This window comes from Rhinopithecus roxellana, chromosome 14, assembly GCF_007565055.1.
Source record: "Rhinopithecus roxellana isolate Shanxi Qingling chromosome 14, ASM756505v1, whole genome shotgun sequence".
In the NCBI taxonomy this organism is placed as follows: domain Eukaryota; kingdom Metazoa; phylum Chordata; class Mammalia; order Primates; family Cercopithecidae; genus Rhinopithecus; species Rhinopithecus roxellana.
The window spans coordinates 68855136-68881892 of record NC_044562.1 but is presented as its reverse complement, the minus strand read 5'-3'; the positions used below and the strand labels follow the sequence as shown (position 1 = coordinate 68881892).

General features: G+C 36.6%; 1 protein-coding gene across 6 annotated transcripts in view; it reads right to left on the bottom strand.

The window, feature by feature from the left end:
- The window catches only part of SESTD1 (SEC14 and spectrin domain containing 1), a 154091-nt gene that overhangs the window by 50684 nt on the left and 76650 nt on the right, over window positions 1-26757 (bottom strand). For 5 of the 6 annotated variants that reach the window (XM_030916783.1, XM_030916785.1, XM_030916788.1 and 2 more), the window contains exons 3-5: window positions 26240-26348; window positions 19371-19461; window positions 14136-14249 (exon numbers count right to left, since the gene is read on the bottom strand). In XM_030916783.1, coding sequence (XP_030772643.1) covers window positions 14136-14249; window positions 19371-19461; window positions 26240-26348 — 314 coding nt within the window. Of the gene's footprint in view, window positions 1-14135; window positions 14250-19370; window positions 19462-26239; window positions 26349-26550; window positions 26666-26757 lie in introns of those variants that run through there. The other variant, XM_030916787.1, reaches the window with a different exon arrangement.

The window sequence follows — 26757 nt, the reverse complement described above, 5'->3', positions numbered from 1 at the left end:
AAATCACTGATATACATGTTTCGAGTTTAACGAGCCATAGAGAAATTTTCCAGTTAACAGCTACATATAACAGAAGTTTATTTCCATCTGAATAATTCTCTTAAAAGCTTTTTCCTAAAATGAACTTAAATGTCAACAGTACAGATTCACCTTTTATGACATAACACATATTTAGGAGTATACTATCTTTTAATCAAAATAATTTTTTTTTAAATTGACCAAGATTACTGCTATTCTGTTTTTACCTATGCAAAATAGTTTTAAATAAGGGAAGAACACAATTATGGAGAGCTACAGAAAACTCATTTTCTCCATTATTATAAAACATTTTATACAATCCATATTCTTATAAAATTCACTGGTGGCTATTAAAAGTTAAAACAGTAGCCCTGCCATGTAGACATACAGAATTTTATCAACACCAAAGGTATCTCAAAGTTAAATAACGTATGTGGGGGAAAAGCAACAGTTTGAACAATCAGCAGACTCATAATCACAATAATTTCCAATTAACAACTTACAGAACTATCTACTGTGATGAAGCATCTCACTTTTCACTGCAATAATCTCATTTTTGTTTAAGAGGGTGAAGGTGAGGAGAAAGGGCAGAGTAGGCTGGCTAAAGAGCAATAAATGTTTCCATTTTACTAGAAACATTATTTTAGAAAAAGAATGAAGGGAAAAGACATTTAAGAGTGTGCAGTAGTAGGAAACATCTTATTCTATACATACGCTTTTCACCTAACAATCACCTTTATAAAGTGGGTCAGGATCAGCATGTGTAAGAGGAAAGAGAATCCCTCCTTCCAATGCACTGCAAAAATACACTCTGTTTACAAAGGTGAAAAACTGTCCACCTGCCTTTGGAAAATTACACCACTTACCAGGATACAACATATAAATTACAGACAACTGCTTCCTAGAGGACAAACCAAATTTGAATAAACAGACAATTCAACTCCACTCCAATGATGGCAAACATCACAGAAGGGTGTGATTTCACCACTGTGAATTTGCTTGAAAAGAGCAAATTCAAACACGCAAGCAAAAGTAAGAAACCATTTGCAGGGTGGGATTTAGGCCTGAAGTAGAACTGGAATGTTGAAAAAGGAAAACTGTGTAGAGATTTCTAGATGTTTTAAAAGCAAAAACTCAACGTGAAGAAAACAGAAAAAACTGACACATTTCAGGGTAATGCAACAAAACAAAATTAGGAATCCCAGACTAGGTGATTTTCTATAAATTGTTTCATTACAGCTTTTAAAATTACAAAATACTGGTAGGGCTTCCTATGTTCCTTACTGTTACAGATCTTGAAGAGACCACTAAACTTTCACAGATAGCAAACCTATATGAAAGTTTAAATATAAAGCAATGCAAATCAAAGGATCAGTTTTATCTTACGGGAAATGTTCTATTACCTGGCAAAGAAGAAAAAAACAAAGAAAGAGACATAATGAAAAAAATTTTTTTTTTTTTTTTTGGTAAGAGAGTTTTGCTCTTGTCACCCAGGCTGGAGTGCAATAGCACAATCTCAGCTCACTGCAACCTCTGCCTCCCAGGTTCAAGCAATTATCTTCCTCAGCCTCTCGAGCAGCTGGGATTACAGATGCCCACCATCATGCCTGGCTAGTTTTTGTAATTTTTTAGTAGAGATGAGGTTTCATCATTTTGGCCAGGTTGGTCTTGAACTCCTGACCTCAGGTGATCCACCCGCCTCAGCCTCCCCAAGTTCTGGGATTACAGGTGTGAGCCACTGTGCCCAGCCCATAATCAAATTTTTTTGAAGTCCAGCCTCAGAGAGCAATCATCAACTAAAAGTAAGAAAAAAATTAGAAAAGATTCCCCCTCAAAATCATATTGAGATCACACGTATTATGTATAATTCATTTTATCCTATGATTCTAAATATGAAAATGAAGAAACAATGACACAATTGCTGAAAATTCTAAAGAAACATTTTCCAAAGCTATAAAAAAAGCTTTGAAAATCTTTAGTGAAGTGATTAATGAATAAGAAATAACACTGTGAATTAGAGCACAAATACTGAAAAGTACAAAATGGCACAAATATATATAAATAGATTATATTAATTTAAAAATTATATGGTTAATTCTTTATTATCTTCTGCAAAACCTTCTTTCAAATATTTACTGACATTGTCACCTGTTTTAATTTAAGTGACCAATTGATAGAAACATCATATTCTAACTTAAAGATAAACCTTCTTTAAAAATCAAACAATTCATTGCCCATGGAGAAGATGGAACCACAAACTCAACATTTTCATTTCTCAGAAAAATATTTAAAAGAGTAAATTTTCCAAAAGTATCCACCATTTCTTTAGACTAGCCTATTGTGACTCTCTAAATCACTATTTCCTGGTTATGAAAATTTCATACACTCTCCATATCATTCTACATTTATTTTGCAGAACATAATGAAGTAGTATATATAATAAGCTCGTTTTAATTTTTCTAAAAGGATTTACTTAATTATTAGTATTACAAAATACTAAATTAAAGCAAACTTCATAATAACACCTTAAACAATTTTTTTTTTTTTTTTAAGATAGGGTCTCTCTCTGGCCACCCAGGCTGGAGGGCCACTGCATCTTGACTCTTTGGTTCAAGTGATCCTCCCTCCTCAGCCTTCCTAGTAACTAGGAATACAGGTGTACATCACCATACCTGTTTTTAATATTATTATTATTGTTGTTGTTGTTGTTGTTATTATTATTTGTAGAGAAGGGTTCTCATTGTGTTGCCCAGGCTGGTTCCAAACCCCTGGGCTCAAGTAATCCTGCCATCTCAGCCTCCCAAAGTGTGGGGATTACAGACGTGAGCCATTGCTCCTGGCCTTAAATAATATATTATACCAAGATAAAAATGTAAGACCAATTTGTGTTTTTCCCACTTAAGAAATGATATTAAGGATCTTCAGTTAATTTAGAAACAGTCATACAAAATACAATAATTCACCATAAATCATTTATAAAGTTACCTTTCATGTTGAATTTTAAGATTACATATACATCACAATCAAAATGGTATTATGTTGGGAGGCTGAGGCAAGCAGATCACGAGGTCAAGAGATCGAGACCATCCTGGCCAACATGGTGAAACCCTGTCTATACTAAAAATACAAAAGTTAGCTGGGAGTGGTGGCACACACCTATAGTCCCAGCTACTCAGGAGGCTAAGGCAGGATAATCACTTGAACCCGGAAGGCGGAGGTTGCAGTGAGCTGAGATCACACCACTGCATTCCAGCCTGGCAACAGAGGAAGACTCAGTCTCAAAAAGAAAAAAGGTATTATGCCATCAAAAATAGAGAGGAAAAGCTATTTTCATGACCTGATATTTGACATTTTAACTTTTATACTTTTAAAAAACCTAGCTGGCTTCTTTTTGTAATTTTCGTATTTCTTTTTAAGCAACTATATAAGAGAAAAGGTTTGCAGTCCTGGACTGGTAGATAACTCTTTGAATGTGTAAAGTCTTTTCTTCTCCAAAAATGAAGAACCAAACTTAATTTCATCACACTGCATACTATGTTTTTTACCATTATTTTTAGAGTACTAAAGACATCTTGATATGCTACATAACAATTTTATGAAATGAGTACAATTTACACCTTTAGTAATAATTGTCTTGAGGCAAATTTATAGGATTATCATCCCTATTCTTCCCCTTAAGTTGTTATATATCAATTATCAGTGACACTTATGGTTCGTTATTCACCAGTGGTCTATTTGAAATTGTTTAACAGAGAAAGCCACCAAACTGATTATGATTTCCAGCTGAGTGATAAATCTGAGCAACTGACAAATCTCCCAAACTAGGTAACTAATATCTGAAAGTTTTCAAATTAATATATTTTAAGTAAAAAAAAAAAAAAAAACTTATATTTTTAAAAGATAGTATTAAAAATATATTCCTCCATTAAGGATATAAATCCTCTGAAAAATTTAGAAAATGATGTAGGAAAATACTAAATAATGTTGCTCTCAGCTTGGAATACAAAGTTTAACGAGAGACTGATACATAGTTTGATACTAAAATATCAAACTTCAAGAAACAGCTTATATTATCTTGCAGTGATCAATGCAGTATGTCACTGATATCCAAAATCAAGTTTTACAAAATATCCTCCTATAAAAAATAAAATTCATCTATCAGATAAACTATCTAAATCTCGGAAACAGGCAAACATTATTATTGGGTGTTGTTTCATGCAGTGGTGGGTTTGTATCTTTGACTGACTCTCTATAGACTGATCAGTGGGTAGTAAGCTCTGTAGGAGTAGTAGGAGTAGAAGTTAACTTGTAGGTTCTGTTTAGAATAAAGGCAAATAGGCTGGACATGGTGGCTCACGCCTATAATCCTAGCACTTTGGGAGGCCGAGGTGGGTGGATCACAAGGTCAGGAGTTCAAGATCAGCCTGGCCAACATGGTGAAACTCTGTCTCTACTAAAAAAAAAAAAAAAAATTTTAGCTGGGCGTGGTGGCACATGCCTATAATCTCAGCTACTCGGGAGGCTGAGGCAGGAGAATCGCTTGAACCTGGGAGGCGGAGGTTGCAGTAAGCCAAGATTGTGCCACTGCACTACAGCCTGGGCAACAGAGCGAGACTCTGTCTCAAAAAAAAAAAAAAAAGAAAAAAGAATAAAGGCAAATAATTATCTAATGAGACTGATACACTTCTGTCCAGTGGAATAAGAGACAACCTCAAAGTTTACAACTTATGGATGTATAGAACAATAATTAGGTTCGTATCTAATTTGGTTGGCAATCTTTTCCTATAAAAACCCTGAATTCGTCAAATGCTCTTTGAACCACAGCTTACAAATTACTGGTAACCTAATCTATCAATGAATTGAATAATGTATTTGACTTAAGCTCATTTTATATTTGCATTAGAGTCATGATTTCACCTTTAGGAAAACGACACTTTAATATATGTTTTATCAATTTAAGAATGTGGAATGGATCAAATTCTGACTTTCATCAATTATTTTCAAATAGCCATCTCCATGAACATTCTAATATTTATGCATATCATTAAATTTATGAAGAAAAAGGTTACTGGTTACGTTCAAAGTAGCTATCATTTTACTAAGCAGAAATTTAAATTTCAAATCTATCCTCATATTACCAAAGAAATCTGAAATCTAATAATTAGCATAAAGTGAACAAGAATAAAAAAAAACTACGAAAAAGAAGGAAGAAAAGATCACTACCCTGCACAAGCATTTCAAACTTTTGCTAAGTCCTTTCAAAGGCAATACAAAACATAAAGTTTTAAAAATAATAAAGCCCTACATAAATATTACTTTCCCCCTTCATTTTATATATGTTAGAGAAGTCAAGACAAGACAAATTAAACGACTAAACCACAATATTGTATTAACTAGCACATACCATGGTTCAACAAGTTTGAAGAGAGAGGTACTTACCATCTGGTTTTTAATAAAGCATTTGTGCAGGTTTTCTTTAATCTCGAATTTTAACTTGTAGAAAGATTAAAAACTTGTTTCTCCTTTACTCTCATTATTCCTTCTGTAACTATAATACTTATCCTTTCCTGGTAAAACATTCCCCAAAAACCTACCACTGAAAGTTTCATTTGTAGGCACTGAGATATTGTATTATTTTACTATTGCTAAGAATGTGTGTGCAAGATCCAGAATGAAAATCTGCCTTTGTATGTATTTCTGTACTTAGTAAAGATTCATGTGTGTATATATGTTCATACACATACTATTTTGATGTATATGTCTGCTTGTACCTGTTTGTTGAAGAATATTTTTCTCACTCAAGGAAAATAGGTTTCTATAAAAACTGGAAAGAATCAGAATAAATGGAGCCAGAGGTGTTCTTGAAAGAAGAGCAGCATGGAAGCCTTTGGTCCTGGATCCTACAATTATGTATAGTCTCAAAAAAGAACACGATTAGATCCAGTATTAACAGATAAGAGAATAAAGTGATTTAGAATGGGGGCTGGTTACCATTAAATAAACAACACCTTAATGAGTGACAAAAAAGGAGAGTGGAGATCCTTTTGATAGTTAATCTCTCCATTTGAAGACAAGATTAATGCCAGTATGACCTCAATTTTATCTTGTCATTAGACAGAATATAGACATAACCATCTAACCAGCAAAATCTATCACAGTCACCAGGTACAATGCTGCTGAAAGATACGAAGTACTTGAATATAATATCTGAGCTGCTAAAAAGGAAACTAAACAGGTAGGTATCTATGTCAGAGATGAGAAGGATATACAGAGAAATATTAAGGTTAGCAATGAGAGATGAATATTCAACGGCTGATGAAAAACACTGGAGGAGTGAACAGGAAGGAGGTCACCTAGAAGAAAAAATTCAGAACGTATCATGGGCAAGAAAACAAGAAATCATGTGGGAACAAGGTGTCACCAAAATGACCACTGGGTGTTTACTTGATGAGCATTGTAGACAGCTGGTAATAAATCTTTGTTGCAGATAATTTAATTTTATAAGGTAAAACATACATTTATGCTTATAGGATCACCACTACTCTTAACAAAGTTTAAAAAAATTTTTTTAAAATATTTATACTAGATGTACAAACACAGGCTTAATTACAACAGGCTAAATTATCCAAAATAATACCAGGGAAAATAATTTGCAATTAAACAAGCATCTATGTTGGATTTAATTATATAGAGCTCTAAGTATCATTTAATGGATAGTGTTGAATTGCCCCCTTAAAGCCAGGTTTGTTTGGCAGCGTATTAACCAGCATTTGAAATTACTCTCATCTCATTTGGAAATTGGGCTTTTAGTAACTGCCTAGTGCTTACTTACTTGAGAAAACATCCTAGCTGAATCTCTTAAATGTCTAAGAAAACATATTGATAAAAGAAGTTTTAATGCTTCTGTTTTAAAACAACAATCTATGACACTACAACAAGGTAGATAGAAATTCTGTCTTCTATTTTATCCTTCAAGATGCAGGGTACTTAAAGTCACTATTAACTTATATAGCATAAGACCCAACTACCAGAGCATCTCTGAGCAGATGCCTACTTAGCTTAAGCAGGATGTGACAGGTGCCTCATAAAAAGGGATCTTCCATGGTACTGAGTGTTCACAGCTTTAGTTTCCGCTATTTGCCCCCGGTTCACTTTGCATTCTCTCAGAGCAACATTTCCTGCATGCCCCAGGCCATGAACTGCAGGCCTCACTGGCTGGCTGAAGTCTTCACTCACCATGCTCCTGACTCTTGAGGCAACATTCAGGCCTCTTGCCTTCAGCTTTTACTTTTTTCCCTCACTATGCTTTTGTCTTTTTTTGTGGGGGCGCAGTTTTCCAATCAACTACCAGGGCAACACCGTTCCTAATGTGATCCAGCAGCTTTGGTCATCTTCCCTTACATTACTGGTACACATCCTTCCATCAAGTCTACGGAATAGTCAAGTCTACCAATGACAGAAGTTGAAGAGAAAAGTGGGAAAAAACTCTGGCTCCCACTTAGGATGTAGAAAGTTGGAAAGAGCATGGCTCCAACTCTTATATAACAATGACAAAAAAAAAAAAAAAAATGCAAGTTAATCTGAAACACCATAACTTTCCTGAAGCCACTAGAGAGCTAAATTCACAAGGAAACCAATTAACCTGGAATCTAAGGAAAGACCTGCATCTTCAAGAAGATGGAACTGGAGTACTTGCTTACCTGGAAAAAATGCCAGACCTGATGCCAGCCAGGCAGGAATTTAGGTAAAATTTTTAATGAATCATTAAGGCCAAATGTGGGGTAGTGTGAAAGTACAGAACCCATGGAAGTATAGACATAAGAAGAATTCATACTCACTCGGAGGCTGGATCTCTAGGGGAAAGATCTCTGAAAGAGTCATGAGAAAGACTGGAAATAAGAGGAATAAGAGATTTGAAAAAGCCTCTCTTGGAGCACAGGCCTGGGTGAGGGAAGAGCAGCCACTACTGGAAAGGCATGAAGCACAACCCAAAATCTTCAATGCTATCTCTCCTATGAAAAAAAAAAGTCTTAGAGTGCTGCAGAAAGGACTGAAAACCCCGCTGGCCTTAGAGGACAACTGAAGTCCCACCACACAGAGGACAACTGAAGTCCCACCACAGGTGGAAGATGGAAAAAGACTATCACAGGGGAGGGAGTGGAGACAGGAATATATTATAAACCCAAACTAACACAGGTTCCTAAAAGTGGGAGAGGGGCAACATTACCAAGAGGGCCCTTATCCACTAGGCTGAGGGACACAGAGCCTGCCTAAGATTGAGGCTGAATAAGAACAACAGAGAATGCCTCTCCAACAAATACTGAATAACAAGTAACAGCAGCCTATTGCTGAGGGTCAACTGTACACAGAATGACTTTCTCTGAGGTGCAGGCACAAAGGAAAGACCTAGAGCAGAGGGTAGAACAAATAATGAAAAAGCAAAACTCTCCGACAAACCAGCCCCCATCTTCAACACAAAGTAACTCTACAAGAAATTAGAAGCCTGTGGAGGACTAAGGAAAATAATAGCAACAACAAAATCCAAAGCCCACTCAATTCCAGGTTAGAACTCAACCCTTCCCTTATGCCTAGGAAAAGGACAAGATGAGCCCATGTGCAGGCACAAATACCACCTACACCTCAGTCTTTACTGTCCTAACCAAGATGTCTAACATTCAATAAAAAATAACAAGGCACACACAAAAAAGGAAAGAAAATGACCCACTGTCAAGAAACAAAGCAAACAACGTTAAGTGGAGTAAGACAGATGCAGATATTAAGACTATGAGACAGGAAATGTAAGATATTGATGCTAGAGAGCATGAAAAATAACATGCAAGAACAGATGAGGAATTTTAGCAAAGAGAAACTCTAAGGAAGAGTCAAATAGAAATGTTACAAATCAAAAGCACAGTAATTTTCAGTGGTCTTACCAACAAACTTGACACAACCAAGGAAACAAACAGTGAACTTGAAAATGGATCAAGAAAAATACCTAAACTGAAACACAAAGAGAAAGACACAGGGATAAAAATAAAACAGGAGACCAAAGAAAATGGTGAGAAAATTTCAAATATTGTATCATACATTGAACTGGAGTTCCAGAGGAAACAGAAAAAGGGCAGAGAAAATATTGAAAAGAGAAAGTATAAACATTTTCCAAAATTGATGACAGACATCAAACCAGATATCTAAGAAGTACAGAGAGCACTAAGTGGAATAAATACTAAATAAAACATACACAGATACAGCAAAATACAGCTGCAAAAACCAAAATCAAAATGAAAATCTTGAAAGTGGCTAAAGGGAAAAAAAGGCAAATAACATACACAGAGGACCAAAGATATAAAACACAGCGGCCTTCTTGTCAGTGACCATTACAATGAGAAGGCAAAGGCAATGAGATAGCACTTTTAATTTTATTTACTTTTTACTTTTTTTTTTTTTTTTGAGGCAGGGTCTTCCTCTGTCACCCAGGCTGGAGTGCAGTGGCGCGATCTCGGCTCACTGCAACTTGTGCCTCCTGGGTTCAAGCAACTCTCCTGTCTCAGCCTCCCGAGTAGCTGGGACTACAGGCACGTGCCACCATGCCCGGCTAATTTATGTATTTTCAGTAGACATGGGGTTTCACCATATTAGTCAGGCTAGTCTTGAACTCCTGACCCTCAGGTGATCCACCGCCTCAGCCTCTGAAAGTGCTGGGATTTCAAGAGCCACTGCACCTGGCGAGAAAGCACTTTTAAATGACCCTTGAACAACTCAGGGCTGAACTGCACAGGTCCACTTATAGGGGGTCTTCTTCTGCCTCTGCCACCCCTGAGACAGCAAGACCAACCCTTCCTCTTCCTCTTTCTCCTCAGCCTCAAGACAATGAGAATGAAGACCTTTATGATGATCCACTTCTACTTAATAAATAGTAAATATATTTCCTCTTCCTCATGATTTTCCTAACATTTTTTCTCTAGCTTATTTTATTGTAAGAATACAGGCCGGGCACGGTGGCTCAAGCCTGTAATCCCAGCACTTTGGGAGGCCGAGACGGGCGGATCATGAGGTCAGGAGATCGAGACCATCCTGGCTAACACGGTGAAACCCCGTCTCTACTAAAAATACAAAAACTAGCCGGGCGAGGTGGCGGGCGCCTGTAGTCCCAGCTACTCGGGAGGCTGAGGCAGGAGAATGGCGTAAACCCGGGAGGCGGAGCTTGCAGTGAGCTGAGATCCGGCCACTGCACTCCAGTCCGGGCGACAGAGCGAGACTGCGCCTCAAAAAAAAAAAAAAAAAAAAAAAAAAGAATACAATGTATTAATACATATACAAAATTTGTGTTAACTGACTGTTCATGTTACTGGTAAGGCTTTTGGTCAATAGTAGGCTATCAGTATTTAAGTTCTTGGAAAGTCAAAAGCTAGACACAGATTTTCAACTGCACAGGAGGTTGCTGGTCCTAACCCCTGCATTGTTCACAGGTCAACTGTATGACTAAAGTGCTGAGAAAAAAAAAAAAAAACCAACCACAAACAAAATTCTATACCCATTGAAAATAATTTTCAAAACTAAAATAGAAATAAAGATTTTCTTCAGGCAAACAAAAAATGATACAATTCAATGCCAACAGACCTGCACTGCAAGATATATTAAAGGAATGTGACACCAGACAAAAAGTTCAATCTCCAAAAACAAATGAAGAATGTCAGAAATGGCATAAATGAAAGTAAATATGAAATTAATTTAAAATTTTTAATTGCTGTAAAAGAAAACAGACTATCTGTAGCAAAAAAAAAATGTAGCAATATAGTGTTTGTTTATAGCACAGTAAAAGTGAAATGTATAACAACAATGGGATGGAAGTATTGGAGATAGACTGTTTTAAGGTCCTTCTATTTCATGTGAAGTGGTATAATATTTGAAAGTTAGACTGATTATTAAAGATGTATACAGTAAACAGTAAGGTAACCATTAAAAAATTAAGAGACAGAAATCACAAGCCAATAATGGAGTAAGATGTAATTATAAAAAATAGTCCAAATACAGAAAAGAACAAAAAAACCCCATAAAATCTAGCAAGATGGTAGATTTTATAAACCATATCAATAACTGCATTAAATATAAATAGTCATACCCATGAAAAGACAGAGACTGTCAAACTGGATATGAAAGCAAGATCCAACTATATGGTGTCTACAAAAAATTCATTTTAAATATAAAGAAATAAATTAAAAGTAAAATAATGGAAAAGATACAACACATGAACACTAATCAACAGAATGCTGCAGTAGTTATATTAATATCAGACAATGTACACTTCAGAGCCAGATATAGTATCAGGAATAAAAAAGAACATTCAAAAATGATAAATTTGGCCCTACTCACCAGGAAGACACAGCTATCTTAAATCTTTATGCAATAAACAATAGAGCTTCAAAATATATGAAGCAAAAACTGACAGAAATAAAATAGAAATAATCCCAGATATAACAGTTGGAGGTTGCAATATTCCTCTTTCAGTTATTAAAAGAACAGGTAGAAACAATATTACCATGGATAGAGAAGACCTGAATAACACTATGAATCATCTTGACAGTTACAGAACACTCCATCCAACAACAGAATACTTATTCTGGGAACTCATCAAGATAGAACATAAGTGTGTCACAAACCAAACCTTAACAAACTTAAAATTACTGAAGTCAGTTGGGTGCGGTGCCTCATGCCTGTTATCTCAGCACTTTTGGAAGGCCGAGACGGGCAGATCACCTGAGGTTGGGAGTTTGAGACCAGTGTGACTAACATGGAGAAACCCCATCTCTAGTAAAAATACAAAAAATTAGCCAGGCATGGTGGTGCATGCCGGTAATCCCAGCTACTTGGGAGGCTGAGGCAGGAGAATCTCTTGAACCTGGGAGGCGGAGGTTGCAGTGGGCTGGGGTCGCACCATTGCACTCCAGCCTGGGCAACAAGCGCAAAACTCCATCTCAAAAAAAAAAAAAAAAAAAAAACCTGAAGTCATAAAATACATATTCTTGACCATAGCTCACAAACATGAACTCAAAATAGATCACAGATCTAAATTTAATGCCTAAAACTATACAACTTTTAGAAGAAAATATCAAGGACAATCTTTGTGACCTTGAGTAAGGCAAAGATTTCTCAGATTATGACAACAAAAGTCTGATTCATAAAAGAAAACCGTTTCTCCAACTGTGAAATCAGAAGGAAAAAAAAAACTGAAAAAGTGGACTTCATCACAGTTAAAAAAATTTCTTGAAAAATGTTAAGAGAATGACAAGGCAAACAATAGACTAGGATGTAATATTAGTAAATTATGTGTCTGATAAATGACTTCTATACAAAATACATTTAAAAACTCTCAAAATTCAGTAACAAAAAAGACCATTTTTTTTTTTAAACGGGTAAAAGGTTTAAACAGATACCATCTGTGATACTGTGATATAAGAAATATGTATCTGCTCTTTGTCCCCAGTTCCTGACACAGAACTCCTGAAACCCTTGTAATTCCTGGGTGATACGAGCATCTTTTATTACAGTATTTGGTCTCAGTCCCCAGTTATTGATAAAAGAGTTATTAAGATCCTTGGCATTCTGGAGTGATGTGTTTTTTTGGATGTTAATAAGATGAATGGTGGCTGTGGGCCTCTAAACAGATTAAAGATGAGGGCTTGTCACCAAAAAGACCAAGGCATAATTAGAGGGTTGAAACTTTCATGGCCACTCCTCTCCCTCCAGGGAAGGGAGAGGGGATGGAGACTGAGTTAATCAATCATCAATGGCCAATGATTTGGAGAGTTTCTGGGTTGATAAACATGTTCACGGGCCAGAAGGGTGGTGTACCCCAACTCCCTAGGGTTAGAAGCTCCTGCGCTCTGGATCATTCTAGACCTCCCACTTTGTGTATCACTTCATCTGGGCTGTTCATCTGTAACCTTTATATAAAGCCAGCAAATGTCAGTAAAGTGATTCCCTGAATTCTATGAATCAATACAGCAAATTACTAAACCTGAGAAGGGGCTTGTGAGTACAGAAACAGTTTTCCTACCACCAGTCAGGGGCTAGAAATGGAGAAGTTAACTACAGGAGCATATAGGGGAATTCTGGGGGTGATGAGACACTTCCTGATTTCTTGATTGTGGTTTTACATGTTTTGTCAGAACTCTCAGAATTATCACTAAAATGGATTAATTTCACTGCACGTAAATTATAGCTTAACTTTTTAAGTAAAGAATAAAACCATGTATTTTTAAGAAATTTCCAGCCATCTCCTTTAAGAATAAACTAAGTTTTCTCAAATCTTTCTATCCAATATACATTAACAATTTTTTCTCCATACCAAAAATACACTGATTTTGACCTAGGTAAAAACAAAAACGAGTGTATAGTATGGCAAGTTCCAAAATGAATCTTTATTATCTGACTGTAAGCATTCCAAGAGTCTATGTTATACCAGGTTGGAGTTAGACTTTGTATTTTTCAAAGTTTCCACACTTTATTTAGACAATGTAAAGTCTGTTATTTATCAGCTCTCCTACTGAGAAGCTGAGAATTAACAGGTGTGGAAGAAAGAATATGACAAACTGCTTAGATTTACATTCCATCGTAGTGCTTTTTTCTAACTTCCAATAAGATGCACTATCACACAAGGAAAGTGAAAGACAGAAAGAAAAAGTCAGTAGGAAAGGATGGATAACTGTGTTCATGTATTAAAACTGGCCAGATACTAAAAAATAATTATGACATGTCACAGAAAATAGACTATAATTTCAACTCCAAAATGTCTAGGATTTCCTAGTATTTGTTAAATTTCCTCTCCATAATGCAATAAAAATTTTTAAAAACAAAGGTTCTACTTATTCAAAGAAGTTAACAAAGAATGATATAATTGAAAATGGAAAACAAGAAAGCTTTCATGATCTTTATCAAAATATCATACTTCATTCAGCAAGTATCCAAATGCTGACTGTATACTAATTATTACTTAGGCACTAATTAAGTATTCCTTAAACACTGCTTAGTAACCACTGCTGAACCATCAAAAATAATTTCAGTAAAATACTATTTTTAAAGATATAATGGACTTTAAAAAAAGAGATTACATTTACCTCAAAGCCAAGTCTATCCTTTTCTTTCCAAAAACAAAAATGTGTTACTTTCTTATCCCAGAATTCATCTGGCTTTACCACACAAACAAGGGACACCTCAGCTGGAACAACATTCTATAAAATACAGAAAAATAATCACAAATTACACATGTAAAATGAATAATTTACTAAATTTATAAATTACCAGTCAAGATTAAGCTACATAAGAGACGTTTGGAGAAGAATTAAAATAATAAAGAAGAAATTCTCTAGACTTCAAAACATACATGGCAATAAAGAAGAACTTGAAAAACAAGCTGATTCAGAAAATACTTCAAATAAACAATGCAGCATAAATTGTACATGTGAATCACTTTTTGTTTTATTGAATCTCTGTACGAGGAATATGTTTAGATTAAATTGTAAGAGTTAATTTTTAGTTGAGAAATTATTAAATTTGATTTTTCTACAATACGAAAAATTTTTTCTTTTCTTTTTTTTTTTTTTTTTTTTGAGACGGAGTCTCGCTCTGTCGCCCAGGCTGGAGTGCAGTGGCCGCATCTCAGCTCACTGTAAGCTCCGCCTCCCGGGTTTACGCCATTCTCCTGCCTCAGCCTCCCGAGTAGCTGGGACTACAGGCGCCCGCCACCTCGCCCGGCTAGTTTTTTGTATTTTTTAGTAGAGACGGGGTTTCACCGTGTTAGCCAGATGGTCTCGATCTCCTGACCTCGTGATCCGCCCGTCTCGGCCTCCCAAAGTGCTAGGATTACAGGCTTGAGCCACCGCGCCCGGCCACAAAAAATTTTTTCTAACACAATCCATCTTGGAGAATTTCTTCAAAAGACGTTAACATCAATTTTCTCACTAAAACAAGTTTTTTATCAGTCGTTATACAACGAGGCCAAGATTTTATATGATTAACTTGAAGAGGAGGACAAAAAGCTAATCTTTGACGAATACCATTTCACATTTACTTGATACGGTTACTTATACTACCTAATGAATTGAAATGAACACTTATTGAATTAATAAATATCTCACATATATTTTATCAAGTCCTATAGAGTCTAACTTTAAAATGTATCTTAAATCCAACAAGTTCTACAGCCTGCATTGTTAACAACTTCAAACTATCCAGCTTTCTGAAATATAATCATTACAAGGCTCCTTGCTTGACTTTCTCTTGCACTCTGAATGAAATTCAAACCTCTTACCAAGACCTACAAGGCCCTTCAAGCTCAGGCCCCTGTTGGCCTCTCAGATCTCATCTTACACCTTCCCCTCCTAGCTCACTCCTCCACAACAGCCATGCTAACCTCGCTGCTCCTGCAATATGAAGTCTGTTCCACTTCAGGTCTTTGTCCATGCTATTTCCTCTATCTGGAATGTCCTTTGCCTTATAGCTAGTAGTGTTCCCTCCGTTTATTTAAGATTCTATTCAAATATTCCCTCTTCAGAGAAGCCCTCCCTGTCTACCCTATCTAAAGTGGCATCATCTGACTCAGTCTTTTTTACTACTGTATTTTTCTCCACAGCATTTATCACCATGGGCTGTTACATTTGCTTAACTGCTTATTGTCTAACTCTTCAAGTAGAATATAAGCTTCCCAATGGCAGGTACCTTATCTATCCTGTCATCCCTATATTTCCAGTGTTTATGACAAATGTCTGACATATATAATAGAACACATGCTATAAATATTTGTTAAATAAATGAAACCTCATTAACAAGTGGATCTCATTCTCTTAATTTTACAGGAGAGTAATTTGAGCTTCAGAGAAATAAAGTTACTTGTCTAAGATAAGAGTTAAAAAGTCACTGAGCTGAATAGAAACCACCTCTGTCTGACTCTAATGTTCTACTACAGTACTTCATATGCTCTGAACTTGGGGTCAATACATTCTTTCCAAAAGGTCCAGATAATAAGTATTTTAAGCTTTGCAGGCCATAATGTCTCTACTGCCACTACTCAGTTCTGTCAGGATAGTATGAAAGCAGCCACACACAATATATAAATGAATGGGCATGGCTGAGCTCCAATAAAACTTTATAAACTCAAGGGCCCAACCTCTGTTCTAGACCATAAATTGCAGCACTGAATACTTATAATAATAATTACTATTATTACTATTCAGGGAAAAATGGAAAACCTTTAGAGGTAAACATGCACACATCATAAATCTAGCATCCTCTGCAACAACTGGATTGGGACTAAAGTAAGTAAAATAAATTCAATGGTATCAAAACTTTTATCAGAGGGGCTGGAAAATTTAAGATAAAATTGAGCTTTATTCATATATTGCCTTGTGGAAGATTATTATTTCAAAATCATTGAATATGAAAGCTGTGAGAAACAAGAGAAACCAAGCCTCTCATTTTAGAGAATACTAGTTATAGGCACTGTGGGGTCCCAAACAACTGGTCCCAGTACCTTCTGAGATGAAAGCAATGAATGACTTCATATGTAGAAACTGTATGACTAGAAGTAAAGAGGCCATTGCAACTTCTGAAAATGTTAACTATTAATAAATCCAAAAGTTGTTAAAATACCTATCAGAAAAGAAATCGCAAGAGGGGATTAAATCATCCATTGATTGTTCTTCAAAACTGCCACTGATCAAAGTCCAGTTCAAACAGCAAGTCCCAAACAGCTCATCTGTGACACAGTTGAATGACAGGATGAAAGGAAGAACACAAGGTCATAATTAATGGATTTCTTACCTAATAGTTATTTTAACAACTTTCACAGAGAAGAGTTAATTCTCAAAGTTTGAAATATAAAAGTGCTGGAAGCACTTTTTTTCAAATAAAAAGTTATTTTAGGACACCAATTTGTGCTCCCTTAAAAACTGATCCTCCAGAGGCTATGTCCTTTCTAACCCAAAGAGTGATTCTAGCTTGTAATCCCAGTGATTTGGGGGGCTGAAGCAGAAGGATCACCTGAGCTCAGGAGTTTGAGACCAACTGAACAATATAGTCTCTACAAAATAAAAAAAAGGAGCCAGGTGTGGTGGCACTCACCTCCAGTCCCAACTCCTCAGGGTGCTGAGGCAGGAGGACTGCCTGAGCCCAGGAGCTGGAGGCTGCAGTAAGCCATGCAACTGCACTCCAGGCTGAGTGACAAAGTGAGTCCCTGACTGAAAAAAAAAAAAAAAGGTGGGGTGGGGGGATTCTAATGATGAAAAGCTTAAGCCAAACATTTAAGAAGAATGAGGAAATGGGTAGAAAATTCAGAGACTCCCCTCAAATACAGGCCACTGGTAAATACACATTTTAAAATGGATAAAGTCAAGGCCTGGGGCTTACTTAGTCTGTACTAAGTTCCGATTTTAAGTTATTTAAAATCCTTGAGGCTCGTTGACCTTCTCTGTAAGGTTGTGAGGCTAAAATTAAATGAGATAATTTATACAGCAAGCTTTGCACAGTACCAGAAACATAATAAGCACTAAAACTAGAACTAAAACCTAAAATTACCACTTTGTTCCTATCCCTTGAATCCCTTTTTCCCAATTAACCTAAATAAATGATAAAACGTTAAAAACCATTCTCCTTAGTTATTTAAATTTTAAAATTATATGCCTTTCCACAGAACCCTAAAGTAGCTACCAATTATTTGTTGAATTCATTCAAAATTCTTGATATTTCTTTCAATATTACTGATATCCACGTAAGTCAATGTTCATGATTCCATGTTACTACCAACTTATGTTTCCCCCAGACTGGCCTGCCATCAACTACTCTCATTGTACTTGCTTCATGTATGAGCTATATGTAACTCAGAGTACCTGTGAGGAAGGCCCTCTTTACTTTCATTTAAATTGGATAATTCAAATTTTACCTCTCTAGAAGCCCTACAGAAGGCCAAGTGCATGAGAGCAATCTGCCCTCCACATCACTCAAATGCTTTTCTTTTCCTTTTCAAATCATATCTTCAATACCCTTAAAATAAATCAACAAGGCCGGGCGCCGGTGGCTCAAGCCTGTAATCCCAGCACTTTGGGAGACCGAGACGGGCGGATCATGAGGTCAGGAGATCGAGACCATCCTGGCTAACACGGTGAAACCCCATCTCTACTGAAATATACAAAAAACTACCCGGGCGAGGTGGCGGGCGCCTGTAGTCCCAGCTACTCGGGAGGCTGAGGCAGGAGAATGGCGTAAACCCGGGAGGCGGAGCTTGCAGTTAGCTGAGATCCGGCCACTACACTCCAGCCTGGGCGACAGAGCGAGACTCCGTCTCAAAAAAAAAAAAAAAAAAATTCAACAAATGTCTACTGGGTGCCTACTACATGCTAGGGGTCACAGAAACATTCTGTGTGGAACATGGGGAAATATAAAACACAAGACTGGCATCAGATCTCAAAAAGTTTGTAATCGACAGGCCGGGCGCGGTGGCTCAAGCCTGTAATCCCAGCACTTTGGGAGGCCCAGACGGACGGATCACGAGGTCAGGAGATGGAGACCATCCTGGCTAACACAGTGAAACCCCGTCTCCACTAAAAAATACAAAAAACTAGCCGGGCGAGGTGGCGGGCGCCTGTAGTCCCAGCTACTCGGGAGGCTGAGGCAGGAGAATGGTGTGAACCCGGGAGGCGGAGCTTGCAGTGAGCCGAGATCTGGCCACTGCACTCCAGCCTAGGCAACAGAGTGAGACTCCTCCTCCTCAAAAAAAAAAAAAAAAAAGTTTGTAATCGTAGATGTTTATTAAATGTTAATTTGTGAGGGGCTGAAATTCCTGAGGACACAGATGTTAAGTAAGTTTCTTCTGGACTATAAATAAATAATAAGATCATCATGAATCCTGATGCTTTATGTAGGAAACAGGGGACTAGAAGAGAAAGACAAGCCAGAATCACCTGAGAAGTTTCTTTGAACTACACTTAACCAAAAATCCTAACACCTACTTATAGTTTCAGAATGGGGTGCAAGAGGAAGAATGACAGACACCAGAGCATGCAAAAGCTCCCAGGTGAGTCTCATAATTTCAACACTCACACTTTTAAAATCACTGGCCTCCTTTCTTAAATTACTTAAACATGACATATTATTTTCATTTACAAACCTATTAGAATAGAGATTTACCTAACTGCCTAAATTCAAACCTAAGGAGTTGAATTTGAACAATCCAATAGTGATAACTCAGTCACTGTTAGGAAGCCAGGCACAGTCCAATAAATTAAGTGCATTTGCCATTTTCACCAGGATCTGTTGCTGTAAAATAAAAACCATTTCCTGATAGACAAAACCAAAATTACCTGTAGCATTACGACTACTGTTTTCACCACATTCCACTGTGATTTTCTGCCATCCACAATCACGGTAAATCCTCTAGCCTTACACTTCTCACTGAAACAAAACAATAATTACACAGCATTAAAACAAGCTCCAGAATTTGTTCCTCATAATTCTAAATAAAGAAGGTTTAAAACTTAATTGCATATGGAGTAGAATTAATCTCACTTGGTTTAGTTTACATTGTCAATAAATAAAATTCTTCAGAGTATCATTTCATTTTCTCAAGCAATTTATTTTTCTCATTTTAGAAAATGTTCACAATTTGCAAACTAATGTGGCAAGAAAATTATTCTAAAAGCATAAAAGTCAATGTCTTAAAAAGTAAAGAAATCAAAGCAACATTCAAACAGTCCTACTAGTCTCCCAATTTCTTCATCAGTAAAAAGGGATCACAGTGAAGTAAGTCACTAATTGCCAAATGTGTTATATACTTCTTGTCTCACCTTCCTGCCAGAAGTATAAGATTTGTGAAGTGACAGTTCAAAACAGATAGAAAATAGTTATTAATAAATCACAAAAATCGGCTTCTTAGTGTTCTTTTGGAGAAATTTAATGAGATCAGGTAGAACCTACTGATTCAAAAGCTTGGATAGACCATGTCTAACCCACTTCTGCTCTCACTTTGCATTCTCAGTCACTTGACCAGCAAAATATTATCTTCAGTGTTGCATTTCTGTATTATATTGAGTGATTTAAGTATTAGCTAAACACTTCCCAGAAGTCTAACCTAGTAAAACGCAACAACTTCTGGAGGGAAAAACTCCATTCTAAAGGCCAAAACTACATACCTATCATTATCATTATTATTATTGTTACGTTTACTTATCAACTTAATGTAAGGATCTCAACTGCCCTCCTTCCAATACAGTAAATGGAACTACAGCTTTGCTTATCAGAGCAAGATTTTGATAGTGAAACCTGTCCCCATACAAACTGTTCCCAATTACATACATTATAGGAAAATATAAACAGACCTTTTCCTGGGATTTAAATCCACCAACAGTTCAGGGGACTTTACTAGTCCTCCTCTTCTCCCTCCAAGCATGCACACTAGTTCCAAGAAGGTTCTTGGAGAAGTCATGTTCTGTTCTACCGAGAAACAGTAAGACCACAAGGAATGAGGATGATACTGCTAAAGTTTAGAGTGGGAACAGACAAGGACAGAAGCTGAGCTTCCAAAGTAAACAAAAGAGTATTCAAAAGGTAAGGCAAACTGATGCATATGTTCACACAAAAACCTGCATTTAATATTCATAGCAGAATAATTCATAATAGCTGAAGAGTAGAAACAATTCAAATGTCCATCAACTGATGAACAGAAACACAAAACACAGTATAACCAAACAATGAGACATTATTCAGCCATAAAAAAAGATGAAGTACTGACAGATGCTACAACATGGCTAAACCTTGAAAACATTATGCTAAGTAAAAGATGCCAGACACAAAAGGACACACATTGTATGATTCCATTTATATGAAATGTCCAGAATAGGCAAATCCAGAGACAGAAAGCAGATTAGTGGTTGACAAGGGTTAGGAGGAAAGAATGGAGAGTGACTGCCGATGGGAACAAGGTTTATTTTGGGCTGATAAAAATGTTCTGAAACTAGATAGCATAACAGATGCATAACCTGTGAATACACTAAATATCACTGAATTGCCTACTTTAAAAAGATGATTTTTATGACATCTGAATTATATCTCAATAAAACAAAAGTACTCTATTTTTGGACTTGCATCACAAGATAAAGGACCCACTAAATATTCTTTGGGAAAAACTAAAGGTAAGGCCAATACAGTCATCACTTGTGGGTTAGCAAAAGAAAATAAAAGACTTGCAGAGGGGGCTAGGCGTGGTGCCTCACGTCTCTAATCCCAGCACTTTGGGAGACTAGGGCAAGAGGATGACTTGAGCCAAGGAGTTCAAGGCCAGCATAGGAGACCAGCAAGACTCCATCTCTATTTCAAAAAAGTAGAAGACTTGTGGAGAGAAGCAAACCTGACACATAATGACTATCTGTGGGCTCAAGTAATGAGGGAACTCCTGGGGTTCTCCACCAACAAGACATCTAAGAAGACCACCGTGATATAGAAGAGGATACAAGCCCAAGAGTGATCAGCTAGGCAGGGTAGCTGGTTGTTGAGTGGTCTGGAGTAGTGGCAACAATGCAGGGATTCTACCAATGCCTTTTGCAGGAAGGAGAGCTAAGACACAGCTGTCCAGAAGAGGGCCTTCCCACCAAGAGAAACGTGCCATTCTCATAATGTGGTACTTTCTCAACATTGGCATCTATAGTCCTGAGATGTAGGTTACACAACCGTTTTGCTAAATACATTTTATATAAGCAATACATTTATATTTCAAAGCACACTATAAATTAATCTGTACATTAAGACTAAGAAAGTAATGAAGCTTGAAAATACCATCTGTAGTGATCTTAAAGGAATAAAATACTCTAAATTTATCTTTCAGAGTACTTAGAAACACACTTAACCCTGTCATATTCTCACATTTTACTAAGATAGATAATGAAAATACACAGAATCCAAAGATATTACTATTTCAAAATTGCCAGACCAAGTGGTCTTTCAGGTACTTGAAAGGAAATAGTTTTGTTTTTTACTTCATCCTTGTAAGTGGTATGATGGCTTAAACTGCTTCTAATGACACATTTAATTTAGAAGTATGCTATACCCTTTATAAAGGGCCTGTTGTAGGACCTGAAGTGCTATTAATAACAAATTCCTATAGCCCCTGTTACCATGTTTATAACTATACTTTAACAGTAATAGAAAAAAAAATCTAAGACCCCGCCTCCTAGTTCCTAGCCCAGTTAAGCCTTTCAAGGGTGACATAGCTGAGTTAAAATCGCTATGTAAAGGTGAGGTTGTCTAAACAGTCCACTCACTTTTGACACAGAAGACAGTGTTAGTGGATTTCCTGGGTCCAATATCCTGCAGATCTTCACTCATTTCTTTGATTACAACTACAGGCTCCTTCTCTTCCACTCATACAGCTCTGCTGGTATTTACATAATGGCACTAATTTCACTTATGCTTTTATTATAATTACTTGTTTACAATTCATCTTCATTAGATAATATGCTTCCAGAAAGCAAGAATGTTACCTTACAAATGTCTTGGCAGCTTCTAGCACTGTGCTTTAAATACAGAAGGCCTTTAATAATGTTAGATGACACACATCACATCACTCCTCAGACACGACAATAGCTTTCCATCTCATTCAGAACGGAAGCCATGGCCTACATGGTCTTCCATGACCTGACTCCCTGACTCTCTTCTGATCCCCCTCCCGGCACTGTGCTCCTCTCTCAAACTGTTCCAGCCACACTAGCCTCCTTGATCTTCCCAAACATGTTAAACCTGCTCCTGCCTCAGGGCCTTTGCACTTACTGCTCACTCTGTCTTCAATGTTCGTTGATCAGATTCTGTAGGGTCTGCCCCTCCTTTCAATCATCTCTGGCAAAATATCATCTTATTTTGTAAAGTATTACCACTCTATCACTCTGACTCTTTTCATGCTTTGTTTTCATAGCACTCATGAATATCCAAAATACTGTACACTTAGTATCTGAAACACAAAACAAACTCAGGGCCAACCTGTGTACAAAAGAGTCAAGAAATGCTTCCATTCTCAACTGTGCTAGGTTACCCATTTAAAATAGCTATATATCACACTTTGTCCCTGTGATCATTAAAATTAAGCACAAACTATAAGAAATGGGGTAATTTCTTTTCATTTATGCAAAAATTTTGAAAAGCTATTATTGTATTCAAAACGTTAAGATAGTCATTGCACAAAAAAAAACAATTTTGGACATCTCCTATTAGGAAGAGGCCACCTTAGCTAGCTACAATGTTAGAGATGTCTGCAGATGTTCATAGCTGGAAGGAGTTAAACATTAACAGTTGGAAGCTGGGAGACAAAAGCAGGTCACCAAAGAATGTAGATATACTAGAAATGAAAAAACCTTTCTAGACACATCCGGGACCTGATCTGGTAGGGTAAACTTAAAAACATTCCTAGAACAAAAAGAGGGCTGAAACATGGGTGATAATGTGATAAAACAACACACAATGTTAGTTTTAGATTTTCTAAGTGGTGGACATATGGGTGTCACCATATAATTCCTTCAACTTTTTTGCATATATGAACTAAAATTAATAAAATGTTGGGGGGTTACATTTTAAAAGCACTTCTGAGCAGTGGAAATTCTGAATGAAAAACATTGGTTTTAAGATCACACATCTAGTTAACTGCTCTCTAGCATCACAATGGAGAGATCAAAAACACCTTAGCTCTCTAAGGAAATGGCAAGTACGGATAAAAAGCTGACAGCCACGTTCGTTGATCCCAAAATTATGGGAGACTGATCCAAGAAAGCAGAAGGATAGAGTTTTCATGAATACTTGAGAAGGTCAAACTTTAGCAAAACAATCATAAGAAATAAAGTATCCATGTATCTATTTTGCCTTGCTAGAATAAGTTATTTCATCTTGCTTCAATTTATATCTTCTCTGCTAGTTGGCAGGTAAGTGTAGATACGCAGAAACTGATTCATCATTTACACTGGAGGAACATCATATGTACATTTATATGCGAAAGAGAAAGAGAAAATTTAAATAGTATAGGCTATTTTGCCTTCCACTGTACTTCCTGCTTAGCCACATCAGAGTGAACATGAGTCAGGAGATGCAAATGAATTTGCTGGTCCTTTAGCCTCCCTCACTTACCCAGTGCCTCTGACAGGGTGAGCATCCTGTTGAACTGAATATGATCCCAGTATATACAAACATGCATTTTCTTAAAACAAACGTAATCACAAGCCAACTCTGTCTTTTGGAATTCAGTATGAATAACTTGCTCCAATGCTGAAGGAAAACCTAACATGTTCATGGAAAGGTAATACCGTCTCTGATCCACCCTCAGGCATTTTTCAAAAGTAACTTTGACAATTAGTAGTTTTTGCTTTTCATCTGAACCTCAGAACTGGACTTCACTTGAGATGCAACTACACTGAACTCTATTTATTTGAAGTACAAAAAGGCTCTAAATTGGTGTCAGGAATTGTGGACACTCATCCCAGCTATGCGACTCACTAGGTTTGAGATCTTGGGCAAGTAACCATAACCTCTGAGTTTCAGTTTCCTCAACTACAAAATAAGGTAGTTGTTCAGATGGCACTTGACATATTCAACCTTCTATTAATCCATCTATGAATTTTTTTTCATAACTTGTAAGCTGTAAGTCTGGCTAACCATGGTTGCCTAAAAAGCAGTTTGTTATCTAACGGTGAACAAGTTAGCAATCCACAGTTCGAGGGATTAGCAAGATTACTGCTAATGCAATTAGCTAATGCTAATACTAATACACTGACTACAGATTCTCATCATTTTCACCCCCAGAAACTGAAAATACTGAAAATTTTCACATGAAGAGCTCTATTTCCACAACATTAAAAAAACAAACAGCAACAGAATCATTAAATTACAGAACACTACTGGACGCAGGTACGATTCAAATCAGTTGTTTTAACTCCATACTCTGCAAGGTGGTTTAAATGGAAAAAAAGCTATTGTGTCAATAAAATGCAAATACAGGAAAAACATAAAAAGAATTGTTTTTTTTTGAGACGGAGTTTCGCTCTGTTGCCCAGGCTGGAGTGAGTGGCCGGATCTCAGCTCACTGCAAGCTCCGCCTCCTGGATTCACGCCATTCTCCTGCCTCAGCCTCCCGAGTAGCTGGGACTATAGGCACCCGCCACCTCGCCCGGCTAGGTTTTGTATTTTTTTAGTAGAGATGGGGTTTCACCGTTTTGACCAGGATGGTCTCGATCTCCTGACCTCGTGATCTGCCTGTCTCGGCCTCCCAAAGTGCTGGGATTACAGGCTTGAGCCACCTCACCTGGCAAGAATTGTTTGACGAAAATGTTTTAAAATTCACTAGCCAGAACTTATAAGCAGTATATGAAATAGTCGTGTTCCTTTTTCTACCTCTACATTGTATATATATACACACACACACAGACAGACACATACACAGAAACCTGCCCTCATTTACATGCTTAATTGTAGTGGTTTACAAACCTGGTTGCACATTAGAAATACACAGGCTTCCCAAGAACAACTGGATCAGAATCTCTGGAAGTGAACCCCCGATCATTAGAATTTTGAAAAAAAGCTCCAGATGACTAATATGCAGTCACAGTTGTGCCCCAGTCCCAATTATGGGAGAAGCAGATGGGGAGGAAGCTTTATTTTTGTTGTTGAAGTGATGGGTAGACTACGGCAAATAAAGAGGTTTAAGTTGGGTCTTCACTGAAGAAATGTGAAAATTAAAGTTAAAGGCCCTTTACATTAAAATATAAACAAACATTTTTGACATTTTTTAAAATAAAAATATTTATAAACTCCTAATAGCCTTCACTTACTCAATACGTTAAAACCTGCAGACGTATTTATATCAATATGGTGAAATAGCTTACCTAAATAAAAGATCTTTTCTACTGATTAAATTCTCCAATTTTTCTAAAGTTACATGATATAGATGCTTAGTTACGGTGTTCCTTAAAAGTTGACAATACATACATTTTGGAAATCTGTATATCATTAAATTCATCAAGAGCATAAAATAAGCATTTTATCTGCAATGATGTTATAAGTCATTGATTTTAGTATCTATAATTATAATTTCACTGCAAATAAAAGCAAATAAGGTAGCAAAGCATACTTCAACAATAGAAAGAATCATTAGTAACTGAATGAAAACATACTGAGATTTAAGAAAAGACACCTTTAGAGTCACCTTGGAATGCTGAGTAGGTAGTCTAAGGTGACACTCAGCTCATCCATATTTGTCTGTTCGAGGCATAATGGAATTGTCAAAATGAGGCCACTCCGTCTGTCCTTTCCTCCTATTAAAAAAGAGATTTAAATTTAACATGTAATACATATTAAGGCATAATCTGAATAATATATATTTGAATCCAATCTTACTAAAATAATAAATTTAAGATATAAATTGAAAAATATCTAATGGCTACTTATAGATTGTAAATGTTTATGATAGTATAGGAGAATTATAGAAAATTTAGAAAAAACGAAAAATAAAATCACCCATGAAATCTTCACCGCAACACAGCAAATATCACTTTATTTAAATTTCTTCCATTTAGTGTGCTTAACGTAATCAATTCATCAAGCACCTCTCGTGTGCCCAGCACAGTAAGTATTTGCAAGTAAAGTAAAATAAATTTCCAATGAACCTAGGAAGAAAACATTTAGGTCATAAGAAATAAGATAGTTTGTTATGTTGTATAAGAT